General features: G+C 36.1%; 1 protein-coding gene across 1 annotated transcript in view; it reads right to left on the bottom strand.

Moving 5' to 3' along the window:
• ULK4 (unc-51 like kinase 4) overlaps nt 1–20,122 on the bottom strand; it is a 196,019-nt gene that overhangs the window by 102,388 nt on the left and 73,509 nt on the right. Inside the window, exons 29-31 of the mRNA XM_065752754.1 lie at nt 19,926–20,070; nt 14,873–14,965; nt 11,293–11,341 (exon numbers count right to left, since the gene is read on the bottom strand). Of these exons, the coding sequence (XP_065608826.1) occupies nt 11,293–11,341; nt 14,873–14,965; nt 19,926–20,070 (287 nt within the window). The remainder of the gene's footprint in view (nt 1–11,292; nt 11,342–14,872; nt 14,966–19,925; nt 20,071–20,122) is intronic.

The raw sequence follows: 20,122 nt of genomic DNA, 5'->3' as shown, positions 1-20,122 counted from the left end.
CTTCAAAAAGTGAAGTACCTATAAAGACTGCATTAGTTTACATGTAAGTAGGCTTGTTTTCATTCACTACCACATTTTATTGCTTCCCCATAATCCATTTATAGGACTGCCTTAATACCTACTGCACTTCAAGAACCAACCCTTCCTTCTAACCTCAGGGAGAGCTCAACATATGAAGTTTCTCTATCACAAACAAATACATGGAAAATAATTCACTGTGGATCATTACAATAGCATTTTAGCTTTGATGAGATGAATACACTGGAGAGTATCCTCCTGAATATGAAAATCCACTGTTATTTGCTGAATTAAGCTTGATCAAGCAAAGGATGCCATGGTATATTAGGAGTCAACTGCAACATCAATTGGAAACAGTCAAACTCAAAGCTATATATAGGAGGAGCTAGGAAACTCTTTTACTATAAAAAATATATTTATCTATATAAAAATGTAACATCTTAAAAAGACAGCAAGAAACAAAGTTATGACAGAAAATGATGTTTACACAAATTGCACAGATTCCTCATCCTTTATGTATGTAGGTCACTCCAAAAGTAATGCCTACTTATTTCCATGGAAACAACAACAAAGAGTGCAATAACACTATTTGAAAGAACAAGTTCTCAGCTAGAAAATGCTACTTTTCAACATAGGCACCATCACTGCTTTGCATTTTAACCAGTGATGAACTGCACAAGCCTGCATGTCGCATTTATAAAAGTCTGCACTGTCTTGTTTTCTCCAATGGGGAATTCACATGTTGTCACTCCACAAACTGCCACTGGGACTCTGCCTCATAGTGGTGGTACTATGTTTTGTCACTGGTAATTATGCAACCCAGGGAACTGTCACCTTCAACCTTGTACTGAATCAAGTGGTCCTGATAAACTTGTATACAGTGTTCCTTCTGCCCCTGGGTGAGCATTTGTAGGACACGTGGTGTAAACTTTGCAATGTTCCAACACGACCATCGTTTCCAACTCAATGAAGTCAATATTCAGCTCCATACACTGCTCCTCGGTCATAATCTGCTGATTTGCAGACATTACTTGAGATATTTTTCACTTTGTGCTGTGACAGTTGAGAATGGTCATCCAGAAGGTGGCTCATCTTTCACATCACTGTCACCACTGCTGAAACACACCACCCACTGCTTTCACTGTCCCCAAATCCACTGTTTGGTCTCCATAAACAATTAGCAAGCATCAATGAACGTCACTGGGCACCATTTTTCTGCATGGAAGAATTCAACCCCACACCTTTGCTTCATCTGCACATCCATGTGCATCATTTTGTCAGACCGCCCCCTGTCACACATCAACAAAATGTAACTGAATACTGCTGAGAAGGTTCAAACTCTACTGCCATTCCACCAACATCTGCTTCTGACATCACTGACCAACATCATAAAACAGGAGACATTACTTTCAGAGCAGCCCTTGTAAATGCTGAGAATGTAAACAGATGCTCTCTTGGTCAAAGTTATAGTTCAAGGACAAAGTAAAGCCTGGAAATTATTTTTACCTGGTGTAGGGAACCTGTTTTGGCAGGGGGGTGGGCTCGATGATCTCTTGAGGTCCCTTCCAACCCCTATGATTCTATAATTTTTCAATTGTCTGAAACCAGCAATAGAGTTGTATGTTCACAGCATTAGGGAAACTTTAGGGAAAAAAAAGCAAAAAAAAAAAAAAAAAAAAAAGCAAGCATACAATGGGAGAGCCCAGTGAGAGATTTCCCACACTCCAGACATGAAATCAGCCAGCTTGCTGGAAGATCTTCTGCTAAAAACTAACGAAGTATCGCAGGTCATTTTTGCACCGTGATGCAAATTCACCATGTTCGTGTAGATATTTATAAAAGAAGTGGAGGTTCAGAGACATAAAACTTACAAGACATCAGAGATTGTTAGGGGAAAAAAAAATAATCAACAACCCTCACACCAGAAAACTTAAATTTCTGGTCTACAAAGAAGGCAGATAACAGCAGCACCTGAATTCCAATAGCCAACCCACTGTTGCAGAGCAAAAACCATTTTGTAGGGCTGTGCACAGTAAAAAACATCAAATGAATTAGCAGCCTGCTCTAAATTTTCAGACTGATGGGTCGTGAAGTCTCTATCGAGAACACACAAATCATTTAATCAATCATGTTACGCTCACACCAATTATTTACTCACATGATTACAGACTCAAAGGATTGAATTTGATCTGCCCTTAATTATGCTAATTAGACTTGATTCTTTCTTCATCATAGCTACTGCTTCTGGAAACAGACTTGTTCATCTTGACAACTAGCATACAAAAATAGGGAGTGCCCCTAGTCAAAGCAGAGACTTGTTGACACCTAAAAATTTCAAATGCAGTAATGGCTATATAGTAAATACTAGCTTACCTTGAACCCAAACGTAAGTCTATTTAAACATGTATCCAACAACAACATATACACATTTTCTGGCACCCTAAAGGCATAACCAAACCAATGTATAACCATTTCACAAAATGCTGTGAGTAACACCATCACTAAACAGGCACAATTCCAAGGAAGAATTATCAAAGTAACAAAAAATTATGAGGAAAAGAACCACAAGAAGGCAGGACATCCTGCCAAACACACAGGAAATATGACTGACAAGGTAAAAACAAACAACAACAACAACAAAAACCAAATATCAACATTAGTTGAGAACATCTTTTGGGAAGAGAATCAGAAGAGAAAACATTGATGACTCATGAAAGATGTCTGAAGAAAGCAGTTTCAGTTTCACCTTCTCTCATTATGGGTCTCTCAAGTTTGGTAACCTTGATCTCAGTTAAGAATTTGTTAAGAACCCTACTCAGCATCCACAAAAATAAGTGTCATATATAAGGGACCTTCCATAACGTCCAAGAGCTTGCAGAAATACTCAGCAATGTTTTATGTCCACCCAACCAACCCTGCCACACTGTCTGTCTTAGATTTTATTCATAAAGGAACACCACCATCGGTAGAAGATGCAGTTGGTTAAGACAAGAAAGAAACAGGAATAGAGCCAAGCCAGCTGAATATACATTATCACCTCAGCAAGTCTACATCGCTTACTTGAAGGTTAAAGCATACAAGGAATTGCAAAGTAGGAAACTGGTGAGCAGCTCAAAAACTCAAACTCACCTAGGACTACTGATTTGGAGCCAAGCCCAGAGGACAGTTACATTCATAATTACAGGTAGGACACAGTACATTGTGGCTACCATATTAGGAAATGTATGGTTGTTTTTTGTGTTACCTTGTGATCTTTCCATGTGTGTTTTTTTTGTTTTGTTTGTTTTTAAAGGTGGATTGGGCAAATCAAACCACAGTACTACACATAGCTGAAGGCACCTTTGGGGCTTTTCAGTCTAAACCTCCACTTAAAGCAGCTCCCTTGAAGCAAGTTGCTCAAAGATGCCTAAAGGGATCATGGGAGTTCTGTATCCCATGCTACTACACTGGACAGAGCTTAGTGTTATGATTACTTCTTAAATGATTCTGAAAAAAATCTAAACAATGACATTGTTATGAATCCCGGTCACACTGACCTGTTCATGCCACTGCTAGTGTTATAGTTATTACAGAAGAATCAAAAGAGGTCCCAGGTCAGCTGTAAGTCATTGTGAAGCTATTCTGTGAAATGTGTGGGCAGATCTGTCTATCTCTCCAGCCGTCCCAAGAACAAGGCACAACAGTGACTGTTACTCTTTTTTTTTTTTTTCCTTTGAAGTGCATTATGGAAATAGCAGTAATCACAATCGCTATTTCTGCAAAGCACAGGTCTGCACACCTTTTACCACTTTGTGATTTCTTTCTCCTGTATGCTATAGCTAGCTTCATAATCTTACTACTGCCTTTTATATATTCATGTTTATTATCCATAAAAACATTGTCAATCTGGGACAAGGGAGGAAAAACTACCTGGAAACACAGATATATGATATAACACTCATATACATGAGTTTTCTTAGACTGTCGAGCTCTGAATATAAAGTTGTGCAAGCATAAACACTAAAATATTAGTGCCTAGCAATAGAAAGCAATTTCTTTAAGATGAAAATAGTTGAACTCTTCCCATAAAAGAATATAATGCCATCAGAAACGCTGCAGACTTTTTTCCCCTCAAAAGTGAAGTTTCAGATGATTTTGTAAGTAACTTTACTCCCTCCTCCAGCAGGAGCAGTAGTTCCAAATATATTTCCCAGCAAGTGATAGAGGGATATCTGTTAATAATATATTTTCCTTTTTAAAACCCATTTTATTATCCACAATATCAACCTGTAATATCGAATGATTTAAAGACAGCTCTGCTTCCCATATTTTTTCTCTTCCACCAGCAATCCTACGGTAATAGGATGCTACACAGATGTGTAGCAAAAAGATATAATGTTCACATTTCTTTAGAAATTGTACAGTACTTTCCATAACAAGACCTGAATATTTTCTAATGTCCAATTAGTTAAACATCAATACATCCAGCAATACAAATAGGTCACTCTGAAAGTAATGCTTTCTAATTATTTTCATGGAACCTACAGCAGATATAAAGAGCACAATACCACTGCCTGATAGAGCAAGCTTTCAGCTCAAAGAACCTACTTTTCAACAGTCACCACCACTAGCTAAGCATTTGCACCAGCACTGAACAAGAGCCTGCATGCCACACTCAAAATCTGCACTGACTGATGTAACCCACTATTTCACAGGTACAATGGCAGCACCAATGTTGTCACACAGTTTATCTTTCACTGGCCCAGACAGATGGAAGTCAGAAGGCACTGAATCTGGAATATACAGTGTGTGTGGTAGGACGGTGAAGCCAAGATTAGCAGTGGGTGCCATTTTTCCACATGGAAGAATTCAATCCCACTTCTTTGCATCAGATGCATTTCCATGTCAGACACCATTTTGTCAGGCTGACCCCTCTGCCACCATCTGTCACATGGTAACAAAACATTAACAAAATGCTGGGAGGAAGATTCAACCCTACTCCCATACCACCAATGCTTGCCTCTAACATCATGGGCCAACATCAAAAAATAGGAGGCATAACCTTCAGAGCAGCCCTTGTCATTTACACATTACCTTATAAGGTCCTGCTGACACCTTAAACAGGCTTAGTTTCAGAACGACAAACACCAAATTCTGTTTTCTAAGAGTAAATGTCCTTAGTTGACACACAAAGGACAGATGCACACTAACCACATTTGAAAAAGGTTTATACAATTTGCCCATGTGCAAGAAAAAATGTGAATCATGAAAACAGGAAGCAGTTATTTAACTCTCTCGAATCTGCCAAACAAGTTGTTCTTCTTCCCACTAACCATATATTTTGGTAAACGCCCTGAAAAACTGTTCTTCATCAAATTGTTATTTATCACAAATACATTTAACTACTACTGTTCTGACCTCTAATCTTAAAAAGAGGAGTTAAAAAAATCAGTGAAAAGTATTTGACTCAATTCTACAACAACAGCTGACAGTCAGTTCTTAATATTGCTTGGAACAATTGAAACAAAACCCCAACGACAATAATTCTTTCAGGGTCACATAGAGGAAGGAAGTAATTCTCTCTCTTCTTAAATCTAGCATCTTATAAAAAGAATGTTTTAGCAAGTTTTCAAACTTGTATATGCAAAAGCTTTCTTTATACAGTATTTCTTTCACTATTACAAGCTCACAATCTGCATAAAAAACACAAAACATGCAGCATAATTTCCCTAGGAAATGAATTAAGCAGCTCTCACAAGGAGCAGCACGTTGTTGCCACGTGGCTCCCAAATCATCAGAATACATTACAACCATTTCTGTCACTCCAGCTCATCTTTAGCATGTTTCTTCAAACCATACTGTTCTTTTGCACGTATGGGAGGACATCCATACACCAGTTCCGAAGATATCCTCTACTCAGAACTAGCTATGGGACCCGAGGCAGCAAAGCTGCAGCAGCAAAGTGCTTTAAGTATTGATTAAGCTGCAGGAGGAAGCTTCACGTGTTCTTAGCCCCCTGCTGCCGCAGCCACTTACTGCTGCAACTAAACTGCCAGCTCAAGGTGAGCTGGGAGTGCCTTTCTGAATTGCTGCCACACACTGCAGCAGAGTAGCCTTAAACTTCTTGGCTACAGTAAAACAAGCTGAGAGTCTATCATCAGTCACAATTATATTTAAAAACCAAATATTGCTCCTATTAATGTTAACAACCAAATGCCTATAAAAAAAAAATTCTTGAACTTTTTATTGCCTACCCACATGCAAAAACACTAACTGTCATCAGGTTACCACAGAAAAACATCATACAAGAAATTCTCATTATTAACCACATTCAGAAATGTCTTTTATGCCATGCATTTTGTCTTGTAACAGCTTCATTGCCATGAGTTAAGCAGCTACACTTACAGAAATATAACTGCTAAGAGTTCATTCTGTATATGTTAACATTCGAGTGTTAATAGTTGTGAGGGGAGATTGACCATAACAGATAAATAACCTCACTCAATATTAATCAAATGCTTACAGAAGTGTAGACATGTTTAGCACTTCCACTGAAATAAGCAATAGGAAGATTATTGATCAAATAAAAAAACAAAAAACCCACCTGATTCTGAATATCCACTCTTCTAGGTTGTGTTCTCTGCTAAAAATCTTTCAAGAGAGTTAGTCTTAGACATTTATTTCCAAGAGTATGGAAATAAATTCTGATTTGCAAGCTTTTCCCTTTCAAGTATATATTACTTTTAAGTCAACAACTAATAAGAGGTTAGTAGTTTCAGACATCTCATCCTTAACCACAAATGCTTAAGTTACATGAAAAAAAAACCACTTCTAGAGAAGACCCTTAATATATTCCTTGAAAATCAGAAGTTAGCATACTGTATCCTATTTCTTTTTACAACATCTTTTATGGACTTCAGGAATACAGCTATTCATTTGATTCAATGATAAAAAAGGGGATAAATATAAAACCTTACTGAATGTTGACATGAGACTTTAACAAACTGGTAAGAAACGTTAGTTTGGAAAAAGACTGATCATTAAAGTGTTATGTGCTTACATTTATTTTATGTAAACTATATTTACTTTTTTTTAAATCACTGAAAACAGGTAACTTCTAAGATGATTTAAGTTTTTCACTGACTTTCCTTCAATTCATCTTTGAATATCAAGTCTCTTTGAAAACAAGAAATTGCTTTGCTCTCTAAACCATTTTTGGTTCTTCCATTTTCAGAAATCCTTACAGGCTATATGAAATCTATTCCAAGTATGTCACAGCAGTTTTACACACACTGCCACAGCATAGGATTTGACTATTTAACCTAGTAAACTGCAGGCAAAGCACATACTTGAGGAATTAAAAAAAATAAGTATAAACAAAGGTTCCTAAATATAACTGTAACCCGTCCACTAGAAGCCTCAAAAATCACTTCCAGAAACTAACTTCAGATGCCTTACAAATGTAGATATTCCATAAAAGCAGGAACGAACAGAGTAACTACACCAAAGTTAGCCACTGAATTTCACTATTTCTTATAACAGCATTGAATGTACAGTCAGAAACAGGAACATCACACAAAAAGTAAAATAAATACTAGTTCCTGTTCTTTAAAAACAGACGTTGCCTAACTGTTCCCAGATCTCTTCAGGCTTGTTTTGTTTTTTAATAGAGGGCTGAAGGTAAGTACTGTGTATGACTGCAGAGTGGAGTGATCAGTCTTCAGATACCACTTAGTACCAGTATCAGCCATCCCTGGCAAGCACAGAGCTTAAAGAGGAATGTCAGCCTGAAGTTCATTTACAGCCTAGAGGACCAACTGCCTATTTACATGAAGTGCTAAAGTTTATACTGTTTCCCATACCGGCTACCCTAATTTTCTCCAGAAAATGAACTACATATCCCTACTTGGGCAAAGTTACCATAATGTTATTAGCCTTCATGAAAAGGTGTTACCCAAATTAAACTGGGGTCCTTTGGTGGTTACTGCTGGTTTTTATTTGTTTGAAGTATACTCAGGTAACTTTAACACTGCATTTTTTCCTGTTATCATGCCTAGCTCACACTCCCTTTCTAGGAATATCGAACTCCATCCTGAATTGAAATTACAGGAAAGCAAGCTAAGCACACATTCCAAGAGGATCACTGCCAGAATAACAATGACTTTGAAGCATTTTTAAGTGTTTGAGCACAGGTTTAATCATTTCCAAAAACTGTAAAGCAAATTACTGATGAAGACGTGGACTTGCTATTATCATTCATCATTAGAAACTTCTGATACCAAATGCATAACCTTCATAATGGTATTTAATAATAAAATAAAAGTTGCTGTACTTATAAATGTAATCTTACTACAAGTAATTAGCATTAAAAGGAAATGCCTTTAAATCCAAATTGTCACTTTTCATGGGCTCACTGACCTTTAAAACACAGGACGTTGCAAAAAAAAAATCTTCTGACAACAGAAGCTAAAGTTTCTGAGATGCTGGCATATTAATATGTAGGAAATTTTAATAGGATGAGCAGAGAATGGACTACTGGACTTGAAATAAAGGATACCACTGAGCTTCTGATCACAACCATCACTAGCTTTAGTTCTTAAACTTATCAGCTGAAAAGTAGCATTTCCACCAGCTACACAGAATTTCTTTTTTTGGCAATAGCTTAGATTCAGATAGCCCTAAAGGAAAGCCATACCACGTTTATGATGTGTGAAGGGTTCCTCCCCGACAACAGATAAGAGCCACTCAGAAAAAGCAGTACAGCACAGAAAATAATACTGATGTCAACTTCAATTTCAGCTACTTAGCAAAATGCAGCTAACAGTCTAAAATACAAATACACAAGCTACAAATTTGACAGAAGAGCATTTCCAATTTCCAATTCTATCAACCACTTCAATGTAACAGTACACTGATATTCAAAAATAATAGTTGGAATATAATACACTGATATTTCAGATGATCATAGGATCGACAGAGTGAAATAGAAAATATCAGAAGCAGAATACTAAGGATTTCAGTAGAAAAAGGTAGTAAGAAACTATAACATGAAATATATTCCACAGTAACCAATTCTGCTGGAATCTCTCCAACTTAATCAACAGTAATATTTTCTACTCATATCCTGCCTCAATCCAGATTTTGGTATCATTTACATCATCATGCAATTTGCCTCTATTTTTAATCTTGTTATAAAAGGAGTTTGCACCATTTAAATTTTGCACATTATGCTGCCAAATTTCCTTATGCTTTTCAATCCCATACTGTTCTCAATACACTCATGCTTACTGTTAATCCATCTTCCCTTCTGTGGATATGAAAACTTAAGCCAGTAAACATCACTACATGTTCAGCGAACTCATTAGATACTATAGCAAGGCAAATGCCCACCCACATTGCTGTCATATGTTCATATTACTCCGTGGAAATACTCAACCTACACAACAGCTAGTGCTAGGATCTAGAACGAGGTTGCTGATCAAATTATTTATTTAGATCAAATTATGAAATTCCCCTCTGATGTTTTGCAACAAAGGTTTGTAAACAGGTATTTCACATATTGACATACTGATGGCACTTACTAAATATAACTAAAAAGACCAGTGAGTGCTAAAGGTTGCTTGTTTGTTTTTGCAGCTGTAACGTTTACAGAGCTGCAGACATAACGGGCATGAGCTTTCAGTGTAATTTGGTACATTTGGTGCATTTAAGCAGAGTTTTGAGATCAAATTGGTCCAGATACTTGCTACAGGATGAGGAATTGCCAAAAACTCAGTCTTAGGAGTTCAGTCACAATCCAGGATAAGCAGTATGTAGTGGAGCAACCCCACATCAATGAACAGTGAGAAGCAGTAACATTAAAACATATTTCCTGTGAACTGCCCAGTATCTGCCCTGTCTCCACCACTGTGAGAGCTGGATTAAAGCTACTACCTCAACAACACTTTGACTATAGCACAGACAGCCTAGAAAGACAGACTGCTCCTACAAACACTTCACAATTCTGAGCCCATACACATCCTTTCACACCCTAGAAGAGCCACTGTAGTCAGTGGCATCAATGTCAGTAACGTGAACCACACTTCATGATACAGACAAAATAACACTGGACATTTGGCTTCTGCATAGAAAATTATGAAAAACAAGTGATATTCTTAAACTTGATAGTGATAGCTATACATTAATTTAGTGAGAGTGTACCTACAATGTGTAACGAATAGGAAGTATAACTTAAAATGAATAGTCCAGGGTCGTATAAAATTCTAGGCACAACAAAAGAAAGCTCAACATTACTGATCTACCCAATTTGATGAAACAAACAGACATAAACCTCAGCAAAGACTAGTTTACGGACTAGGAATGAAAAGCAAATGATATGCAACTCCTTTCACTCATAACCATGAAAATGATTTCAGAAACCTACAGTGATGGGTTTACTAACTCATTCTGGTCACAAAGAAGAACAGCTTAGATAAATAACAAGAATTTTTCAAAATCACATAGAATTTCTAGAAATTACTTATTCAATACATCCCCACATGCACTCCCCCAAAATACATAAATATAAATATACTTTTTTGTCAGTTAAACTTCAAAATACCAACGCTTGGCCAAGTTTCATATTTTGTGTTCCTCTCTTGTTACCTATCCCAGATTAAATCTGTTTATGAAACACTGTGATGACATGTAATGAAAATAATCACTGCAAAGGAAAAGAGAAAATTCAAGCATTTAAACCTAAAAATGGAAATTCAAATTTGATTCAGAACCACATTCATGAACATCTGCTCTAAGTATGACTGAATTTCAAGAATGACACAATAGAAAGTACGCAACTCACATGCACTGCAAACATTACTCATATTTAGTGCTCATCAGGAGCAGGCTTACATTACAGAACACTTACCTGATTCAAGGTCATGAACAAAAGTGGCTTGAAAAAATTAAACAAGACTGTCTGGAAGTTAGCAGTAAGGAAAGTATTGGATAGCACAGGACCTAGCTTCCAAACTATCCTGCAAACTTTTCTTTTTTCTTAACACATTTGTAACATTCTAGAGGTGCAAAACCATCACCATTTTTTCCATGACCATTTATTTTTTTTCACCTTATAAAGGAAAGTTTTTAAACAAGTAGATGGTAAAAACTATATACATGCTTACATACAGTAGATTCTTCATATTAATATGTGGTCACTATTAACAAATTATAAGCATGTCGTATCAAAACAATACGTTTAATAAAACTGGAGATATGATATATAACTATTAGTATATATATATAAATTATTCTTACCAAGATGACTTGGAAAAGAACTGGAAAGAGACGGCTTTCTTCCATAAGGCTGCAAAAACATATTTTAAGATTTTAAAAGAGAGGAAGTAAATTATTTTAATATACTAAACTCACAGAAAGAGCAAAAACGTAGAATAAGTGTTGCCAAAATCTATGACCCCAAGCTTCAGTCTTTGATTATTTGATTAGCTTTCAATAAAAATGTGCTCTCTTTCAGCTATTCAACAGAAACAGCAATGTAATGCTGCTTTGGAAATTATTTCTAGGTCTGCTTCATTGATGCAATTCAAATGAGTGATTGAGTGTAAGTAAATTAATATTTTTAAATGCCAGAAAATAATCAAAAAACAGAAATACAGTACCGTATAGACTACTAAACAGTCAATGCATATCATCAACTGATTTAAATTAACAGATTCACAGTATATAATGTGAAATTACAAATATGCATGTTGCTTTTTTGAAGCATGATACATTAACTAACTTCTTGGGTTTAACATATATTAACATACAGTAAACTTGCAGCCACTTCTCTCCAAAGAGCTGAGGAGTTATTACCAAAAGAATTTACTTATTATTTTCCTGAATTTCAAAATCTTACTTATAAGAAAGAGGAATGCTCTCAAAAAAAAAATTCAAAAGTTTTATGTTTATAAATAAAGCACGTGCATATCTCTGTCACAGATATCACAGCAACAACAGAATTATAGGTAGGCCACTCTGAAAGCAACACCACATTTATCTTCACAGAAACTACAACAGATACAAGTAGTACAATAACACTATTTGATAGAGCAAATTCTCAGCTACAAAACATTACTTTTCAGCACAGGCACCACCATTAGTTATGCATTTATGCCAGCAATGAACAAGAGCCTGCGTGCCCTCCTCATAAAAATCTGCACCAGTAAAGGTGATGCACAGTTGCTGATGCCACTGCTGAAGCACATTGCCCACCACCTCACTGTGCTGGCATCCAGTGTTAAGTCTCCACAAAAATTCAGTAAGTGTTGGTGAACGTCAATAGGTGACTTTTTTCCACATGGAGGAATTCATTGACACACCTTTGCTTCATATGCATTCAAACAGCAGATACCATTTTGTCACATTGCCCGCCTGCTATCATCTGTCACACAGTAACCATTCTAACAAAACTTCTTCCATTTTATTTGTACTTTATTTTAAAACAAGAGGGCAACAACATCATAAAACTAATGGATTGAACGTGTTGGTCTTTTGAAAAAATGACATAGAAAGTTTCTACTATCGTGGATCATTTTGCCTAATTCATCTCAGGATGCAGCTGTATATTTTAGAAACAAATAAGCAGGGATTACATAGAAAGCAAACCACTTCATTCAGTTCACTCTTCTCTGTCCTTCCACAACAAGCTAGGACTTTTGAGATTCTGCCTAACTATTAGAAAAAAAATTTTTTTTGACCGCTGGCTGTCAAAAAATTTCTACCAAAGCTATTTAAACAACCACAGTTTAAAATTAGGAAAGTAATTTCTAAAAGTGTATAAGTAAATGACAACAACTTCACTCAAGTAGTTGTTGCAACCACCTTGAAGCCACAGTTCTAGCTAATGGCCAGTATTAGACTCATAGACACTGATGCCAAAAGAGGTTAAAAAGAAAAAAACATTTGAATGTTAAGGAAAAAGGAGGTATACTTTGATTTATTTAAAGGGGACAAAACTGAGAACATGGCAAAAGGAATATTCATTAAAGGCCATAGACAATATCCACTTTTCAACAATTTTCAATTGAAAATTGTTTTTCAAAATTCAAATGAATTTTCAATTCAACTTCTTGTCATTTTACAACAAACTTTTTTGGTACCACCAATTCTTTTCATTTAAATGAACTCAAATGATAAAGTATTCATCCTAGAAAGACAGGCACTGCAGATGAAATATAAATTTAGAGAAAACAGAGACTTGATGAAAAATGATCATCACTATCAATGGTACTAAAATATAGTAGCTTTTCTCACAAAGACATTTTAGCCCAAAAAGATTTGTGCCCAGTTTTACTCATATACTTCACATCACAATAATTGCAGATTCTTCCCGCGTGCCTACTGAAAGGCAGAAGGGAGCAAATGTTCTCTGAGCTACATATATACCAACTTTTTAGCCACCAAACCAACATGGAATGAATTGTCATCTAGCGTTCATTACAGCACATACATGGTCCCAGCTTTCTTCAATAGCAGTTTGTGAAAACATGAAGATATTATGCACTTCTGTCATGGTTTTGATGTATGAGCTAATTTCAGAGAAGCCGAAGAATCTAGAAGATGACAGACAAGAGGACTGCGTAATCTCTGCTCCCTCAGAACTCTACCCTAACAAATTATTCAGTGAAAATAGAAGTGGGACAGTAAGACACATGAGAATGATTACTGGTGTGTTACTACCTGATGATCCTTATATAGATGATCCTTAAATAACAATACCAAATACAGTAGTATTTAAAGTTACTAGTAGTTCATTGGATATCTTCAGTTACTCTTTAGTAGTACTAAGAAAACAACTTTTCCTGTCTGCTATACCTAGGTGCTATACCTTGCATCCATAGCCTACATACATTGAGCACAATAGTAGACACATATGAACCCACAAATAAAGAGTATTCATTAGGCAGAGGAAGACTGCTAATATCACATACAGTGTTCTGGTTACTGAAATAGTTTATTGTAAAGAATTAGAACCTCTGTAGGTTAATACTAAGAATAGAAAGCTTTACTATTTGTTTGTACTATGCATAGAAGCTTGCAGAAGCATAAACAGATTGTATACAATAAAAATATAATTAAATACCACCTACTCTGTATTCAAACTTCTTAAAACCTCAAGCAACTCAATTTCCTAGTTGATTTTTAGTCTACTCAGTACACTAAAAGCACCAAAATAACACCATAAAAGATGAAAAAGGATGTTTTCATTTTTGCCTAAAAGGAGTGGGAAAATAACAACAACAAAAAAAAAGCATATGAAAATGGAAACTTTAAATCTTGTGTTCATTTTAATCACTCAAAATGAGACGAAATGACATAGTGACTTCTAAACTGTAACACTATCACAACGTGAAAAAAAACAGTGAATGGAAAAAGAACCCAATTTTCTGGGCAGATCAGAGGAGATCAGCAGCTATGTACTCATCACAGCCTAAACAATGGAACAACAAGGAAGAGACACTAAGATGCCTTTAAACATACCGAGTGTACCTATACCAAACGTTAAAATGGATGTTCAGGAACTTAAAAGGATAGTGATACTTGCAGAAAAAAACTAAGTATCTTTTAAATAATTAAAATGGTATTAAAGTTATTGTTCAAAGTGCTTTTTTTTTTTTTTTGGATGTTAAAATTTGTATGATTTTGTCTTTAATATTTTGTATGCTAAATTTGTATCAAAACAATCAGGATTATATAAAAACAGTTCAAAAGCCATAAGGTCATGTTCCATAACAAATATCCTACAGAATCTTTCTAAGTCTCCTCAGTCAACAGCCTAATAACTGTGAGATTTATATTACTCTTAAGCCTTAAACTGAAACAAAAATAATACCACCTCACGTAAGCAGGGCTGTGTTCAGTCAGAGCCACCAACAGTTTCAGAGCATACAGTGGCACTGGGCCTGGAGCCATCAGGATGTACTCATACCTGAAGGGGGAGAGCAAAGAAGCACTTTAAGAACACAACATCAAGAGCTGTGTTAATAAATTGATAATAATACATCACTTCCAAACTTTAATATAATCAGAGTAGAAAAATAATGCTGTTTGAAAGTACAGAAAAAGCAATAAACAAGATTAACATAGAAGCAAGATTTAAAAACAGCTTTATAATAACTTTTCAAATGGCATTAATAAAAGAACAAATGAGTTTTTCATATGGAGATAAACAAGCCTCACAATATTAGCCAGAAGATTCAACGGGACCTCAGGAAGACCATCAATCAACATGCATAAGATTAAGAGTTACATTTTGCTTAAATACTGATTTTTCTTCAAATACTTTACTAGTAGAATATTTGCATTGATTTTCGTATTTTAAATTTAATTCAATACTGTTTTAACTACAGCATGCTTGCACTATTCAAGTGGTGTGGAACAATACAAATTACTTCAAAATAAGTTTACTCAGAGCTATGGCATTCAAGATAAAGCTACAAGAAAAACATCTATGAAGTCTTTTAAAATATCTCCTGGATATCTTGGTGTAACACCACAGTGTGATAGAAAGTATAGCAATAACAGCAGGGTAGCAAAGTCTTTGGCAGCAACAAACGAGGACCAATCCAAATGAAGCAGCCATGGATGCAGAAACAAAGGAAAAAAGCTGCTTACCTTTGGAAAGCCTCAGGTAGGCAACGATCTTTAGTGAGATACCCTTGCTGCTACTGCCAGCCCTTACATGAAGTGTGGGAAGAGATGCGTCCTGGTTCCACTCCTTCCATTTATTCAGGTACACTGCATGCACCTGAGCTCCCCTGGGTTGGCCCTGCCTTCACACCAGCTGCTTCATTACTGGTTCAAGCCATAACTTAGCATTTCCACTACACTTGATAAAGGAAAGGGAAACAGGCTGATAAACAAAATGGACCTTGCAGTTGGCACCAGTTTTCCAGTAATGCTCATTTGATAAACAGGATTATTTTTATCTTTAAAGTCAAAATGTATTTGGAGGGCAAGAGAATACAGTGATGGAAGACAGAGCGATGTCAGCTTAAAGGAGTCGGATGCAACCACATCAAAACTTGTAATCTGTGATTACAAGTAGAGCTACTATGAACACGTGAAACTTAACAGAAGAGGAAGCATAAATGTACTGATTTGTAAGAGAAAAACATGAAGAATTACTCAAAAACAAAATCATGATTTGTAGGAAAATGTGGTGGGTAACAATATTTTGTGCACCAGAACGTTTCCTTAACATTTTTCCTTTCTTGGGTTCCGGTGAAGGAGGGAGGAAGAGGTGTAAAAAAATCAAGGAGAAAATGAGAAATGTACTTCACATGTTGAAATTCCTCATCATGACTGAACCAAGGAACCTGCATCACCTACCACCACGTTGGTATGTATTTTCTATGGTGTACTAGCTCTTCTGTGGAACAAACGTCCTCACTTCACACCTCAGCACTCTGATTTGTACAGGAAAGACAGACAGATGGCTAGAATAAGATGTGGTACTTTCTGGCCATGTATCTCATATGGACAACTCTAAGACAAGAAGGGTGAAGCACTCCAACTCCACATTCTTGATGCAGCCTGTGGGAGTTCCTACAGAAGATCCTACAAGCAATGCATCACAGCTTCTCTGTATTACCCTAAATGTGCTGCCATAGAGCTGTAAAGCACTTATGCTGAAGAACCTATTCCACAGGCCAATGACTGGACAATGTAAGCTTTCTAGCAATTCAAATTTCTCCTTTACAAACAACAGATTTTTAGCTACTGAAGGAAAACTATATCTCACTGGTGATAAAGAATTCCCTTTCTTCCTAAAAGGAGAAAATACCATGATGCATTAGTAAATACTGACACTGGAACACTACATGCATACAATACTTATTCCTACCAAGCATAAAGGAACTATCTGCATTTTTATTTTTTGCAGCATCTACAACTAAATTCTCTGAGACAAGCAAAGATGCTCTCTAGTGACTTAGGTATCAGAAGTCTTCTGCTCACTGCATAAGATAAAGATTTAGCTCTTGAAAATGTTAATTCTTTGCAGTACTAATGCATCAGGCACGCAAGCTTAAAACTCTGACACTACTTTTTTATACAAACATGTATTTCTATAAATACACTTGTTTTTTCTATAAATAAACCAATATCTTCCCTAAATGGAGTCCACTTTGAAGAGTTTTAAGCCATTTATGTATGCCATCTGAGAGAGATTATTACTATTCTGCACATTTAGTATCATAATTCCTTGGAGTTCAAAAAATAAGTCGTATTCATTCCCTTTTACATCAAACTCTATGTTTCCCCCAAAGATAACATTAGAGAAAAATATCTCTAAGGGAAGGTGCAGTGATCCACCAAACTAAATACCACCTGAGAAAACAGAAATTACTAAAATGAACATCTCAGCAATTAATGTAAACACATTTCCTTAATAATAGTCATTATCAACTATGAATACGTGAATCTTCTGTGAAAGGAAAATGTTCCAAGCTATAAAGACTTGGTTAAATGAATGAGTTCACCCAGTGATTTTCCTACCACTTCAAAATGCTAAATCATTGAGTAACAGTACTTTCAAAGAGCATTTTATAATGGTTCTCCAAACAATATGTTTTGCACCATGAAGAGCTATTTAGTCAATCTTCTCCACAAGTGACAAGTGGACCTAAAGACTGTAAAATATGGATTATCCTAAGCTCTTAGAAAACACTAAACATTTTATCTATACATTATCTCAAATTATCCAGCCTCCAACCACAGGCCATGACTCTCTTCACCTTCTACCCCAGAATCTTCATGGAACACTTTTCTTCTGGTAGAGCTTTATCTTATGTCTTTAAGCATAAGTCTGAATCTCATCTTAGACTTCCCCCTGTAGTTTCAAGCCAGTGTCCTTTGCATTCAGATAAATATTCTTTTGAGAACTGTAGAGACCATATGAGGATTCATTCCTACCTCCCATAAATATTTTCTGATCCACACCTAGAACACCTTTGAATAAATCTTATCTTTAGTATCTTCTTAACATTCAAAGCAGCTGATTCGATCTTCTCTTGGTCTCCTTTTCTAATTTCTCTCAAAATAGTTTTGAGAGTTTCAAATCAAGTTTTCTTTTCACAGAAAAATCCATTAGTCTTTCTATTCTTATTGTTCCATCTGTGCATTCTTACACTGATTACCTGCTCCCCAAAGCTGAATGCATTTACTAAGCATTAGCTCGACATACAAGTTCAAGTAACATATTAAACACAACACTTGTTAATTCTTTCTGAATTATATATTCTCTTACTGTGCTCCTAGAGTAAAATTTGTTTACAACTAGCTATTTCAATGATCATAACCTTAAGTATTTTTTATGACAATCTCAAAATACTTTTCAAATACAAGTATCCTCATCTTTTCTGGTGATATAAAGGAACCGATTCAGGAAATATTTAAAACAAGCCAGGAACCAAGATTCTGAGCTACTGCAAGACCTTTTTTACACATCTACAATACACATTGAAAGTCAAAGCACAGCTTAATTCTCCAAAGTACAACTGCATTTATTTTCAGATTGGAAAGGTCTGCTACCCAACTGAGCTAATCAGCAGAGGAAACAGCAGTATATTGCTTGTTTCCTCTCAAGTTTGCAGTTAGGATGACCCCTCCCTCAGTTCAATGAGAAACATTTTTTAAGATGGGCATGTCTTCAAAGGGCAAGTTTCAAAGCAGACAGAACTTGGCCTTTTTTGACTCAAAGACTCCTCCCAATCTGAAGAAAATTATCTGACAGCTTTTAATAATGCATAAAACTCTATTCCTTAATAATATTTCTACTTTCCGTTTTAATCCATATTAACAAATTCCATGTTTTCCAGTGGAAGAAATGGTGTGAAAAAAAGTGTGAAAATAAACTTGTCTATACATGTCTATGATTTCCTTCCCATTCTCTCTCACAAAGGAAATATTACACATCTTGTATGTAATGAACTTTAGTCCTCAAATTTTAAGAATGTGAATCAATTAGCAAGGGACAGTCTCATTTATAGGGATGGCATTAAGTTTCTGATCACAATCCAGCATCCATTCCTCCACCCTTCTACCACTTAATTAATATAAGGGTGGGGAACAATTTCCTCATTTAGGGCAGTTAAGTATTGACAGTTACTAACTTCTGAGGACCACACATTAAAATACACTGTAACATTATCCTGGAACAACGTGAAAGATAATTGATGGCTTAACTTTACTGTACTCATTCTATATCTTTATTTTCTCTCCCCCTACTGAGGCGTTATCAGCTCACAGTACAGACACAAATAACATACAGAGCTCTCTTTATGCTCACCTGCCAGTCATTTTGAAATGACAGGCCTCATTTTACCTTATGCCATTAAATTCAAGTTCCAGATCATAGCTGGCCCACAGGCTGTAGCTTCACCGACTAGGGTAGGGCAGCAATTTAGTGGCAATAAACCTTTGGTGAATCATGGAGGACTAATCCATCATGTTCTTTTCCCTTTTCCAAACTTATAAGCCATTTCCATATGATTTCTATACATCTTGAAGGAGGGCATAGAATCCAAAATAAAGAAGATGTCGCTGCTGGCATATTCCGATTTCATCAACTGAATAGGAGAACATATTTAAATTGCAGCTAGGGGAAACATGCTCCAAACATTCACTCCAAGAGTAGACAGAGGCATAATATCACCAGGATGCAAAAACGAGTGTCAGACAGAAACTGTGCTTGTGTTACATACAACCAACTACTGAGTAAACCTAGGAGGGAGATGTTGTTGGGCAGAGAACTCTGACAGTAGTTAACTACCATTCCTCTTTCATTTTGCCACTTAAATGTAAAACTGGCATTTAAAACAAATATGCTGTCAAAATGGATTGAATATCAAGTTTTCTACCAACTAAAATAGCAATATTATACTTACTGAGGCAGCAATGAATCTCTAATGAGAGACAGAAGCTTTCTGTTTGACTCAAGGCTTTCCTCTTTCTCCTCAGCCATGACCTTGTGGTTTAAGAGTAGTGATGTGGTTTCTGAGAGCAACCGCAAACTGAAGAGTCTCCATTCCACTTGAAAATAAAGGTGCCAAGAATGTGACCACACTGAAGTTTAATTAAAACA

Source organism: Cyrtonyx montezumae, unplaced genomic scaffold (genome assembly GCF_038088225.1).
Source record: "Cyrtonyx montezumae isolate F1298 unplaced genomic scaffold, pur_monq_1.0 scaffold_8, whole genome shotgun sequence".
Classification (NCBI taxonomy): Eukaryota; Metazoa; Chordata; class Aves; order Galliformes; family Odontophoridae; genus Cyrtonyx; species Cyrtonyx montezumae.
This window is presented reverse-complemented; position numbering and strand designations above follow the sequence as displayed.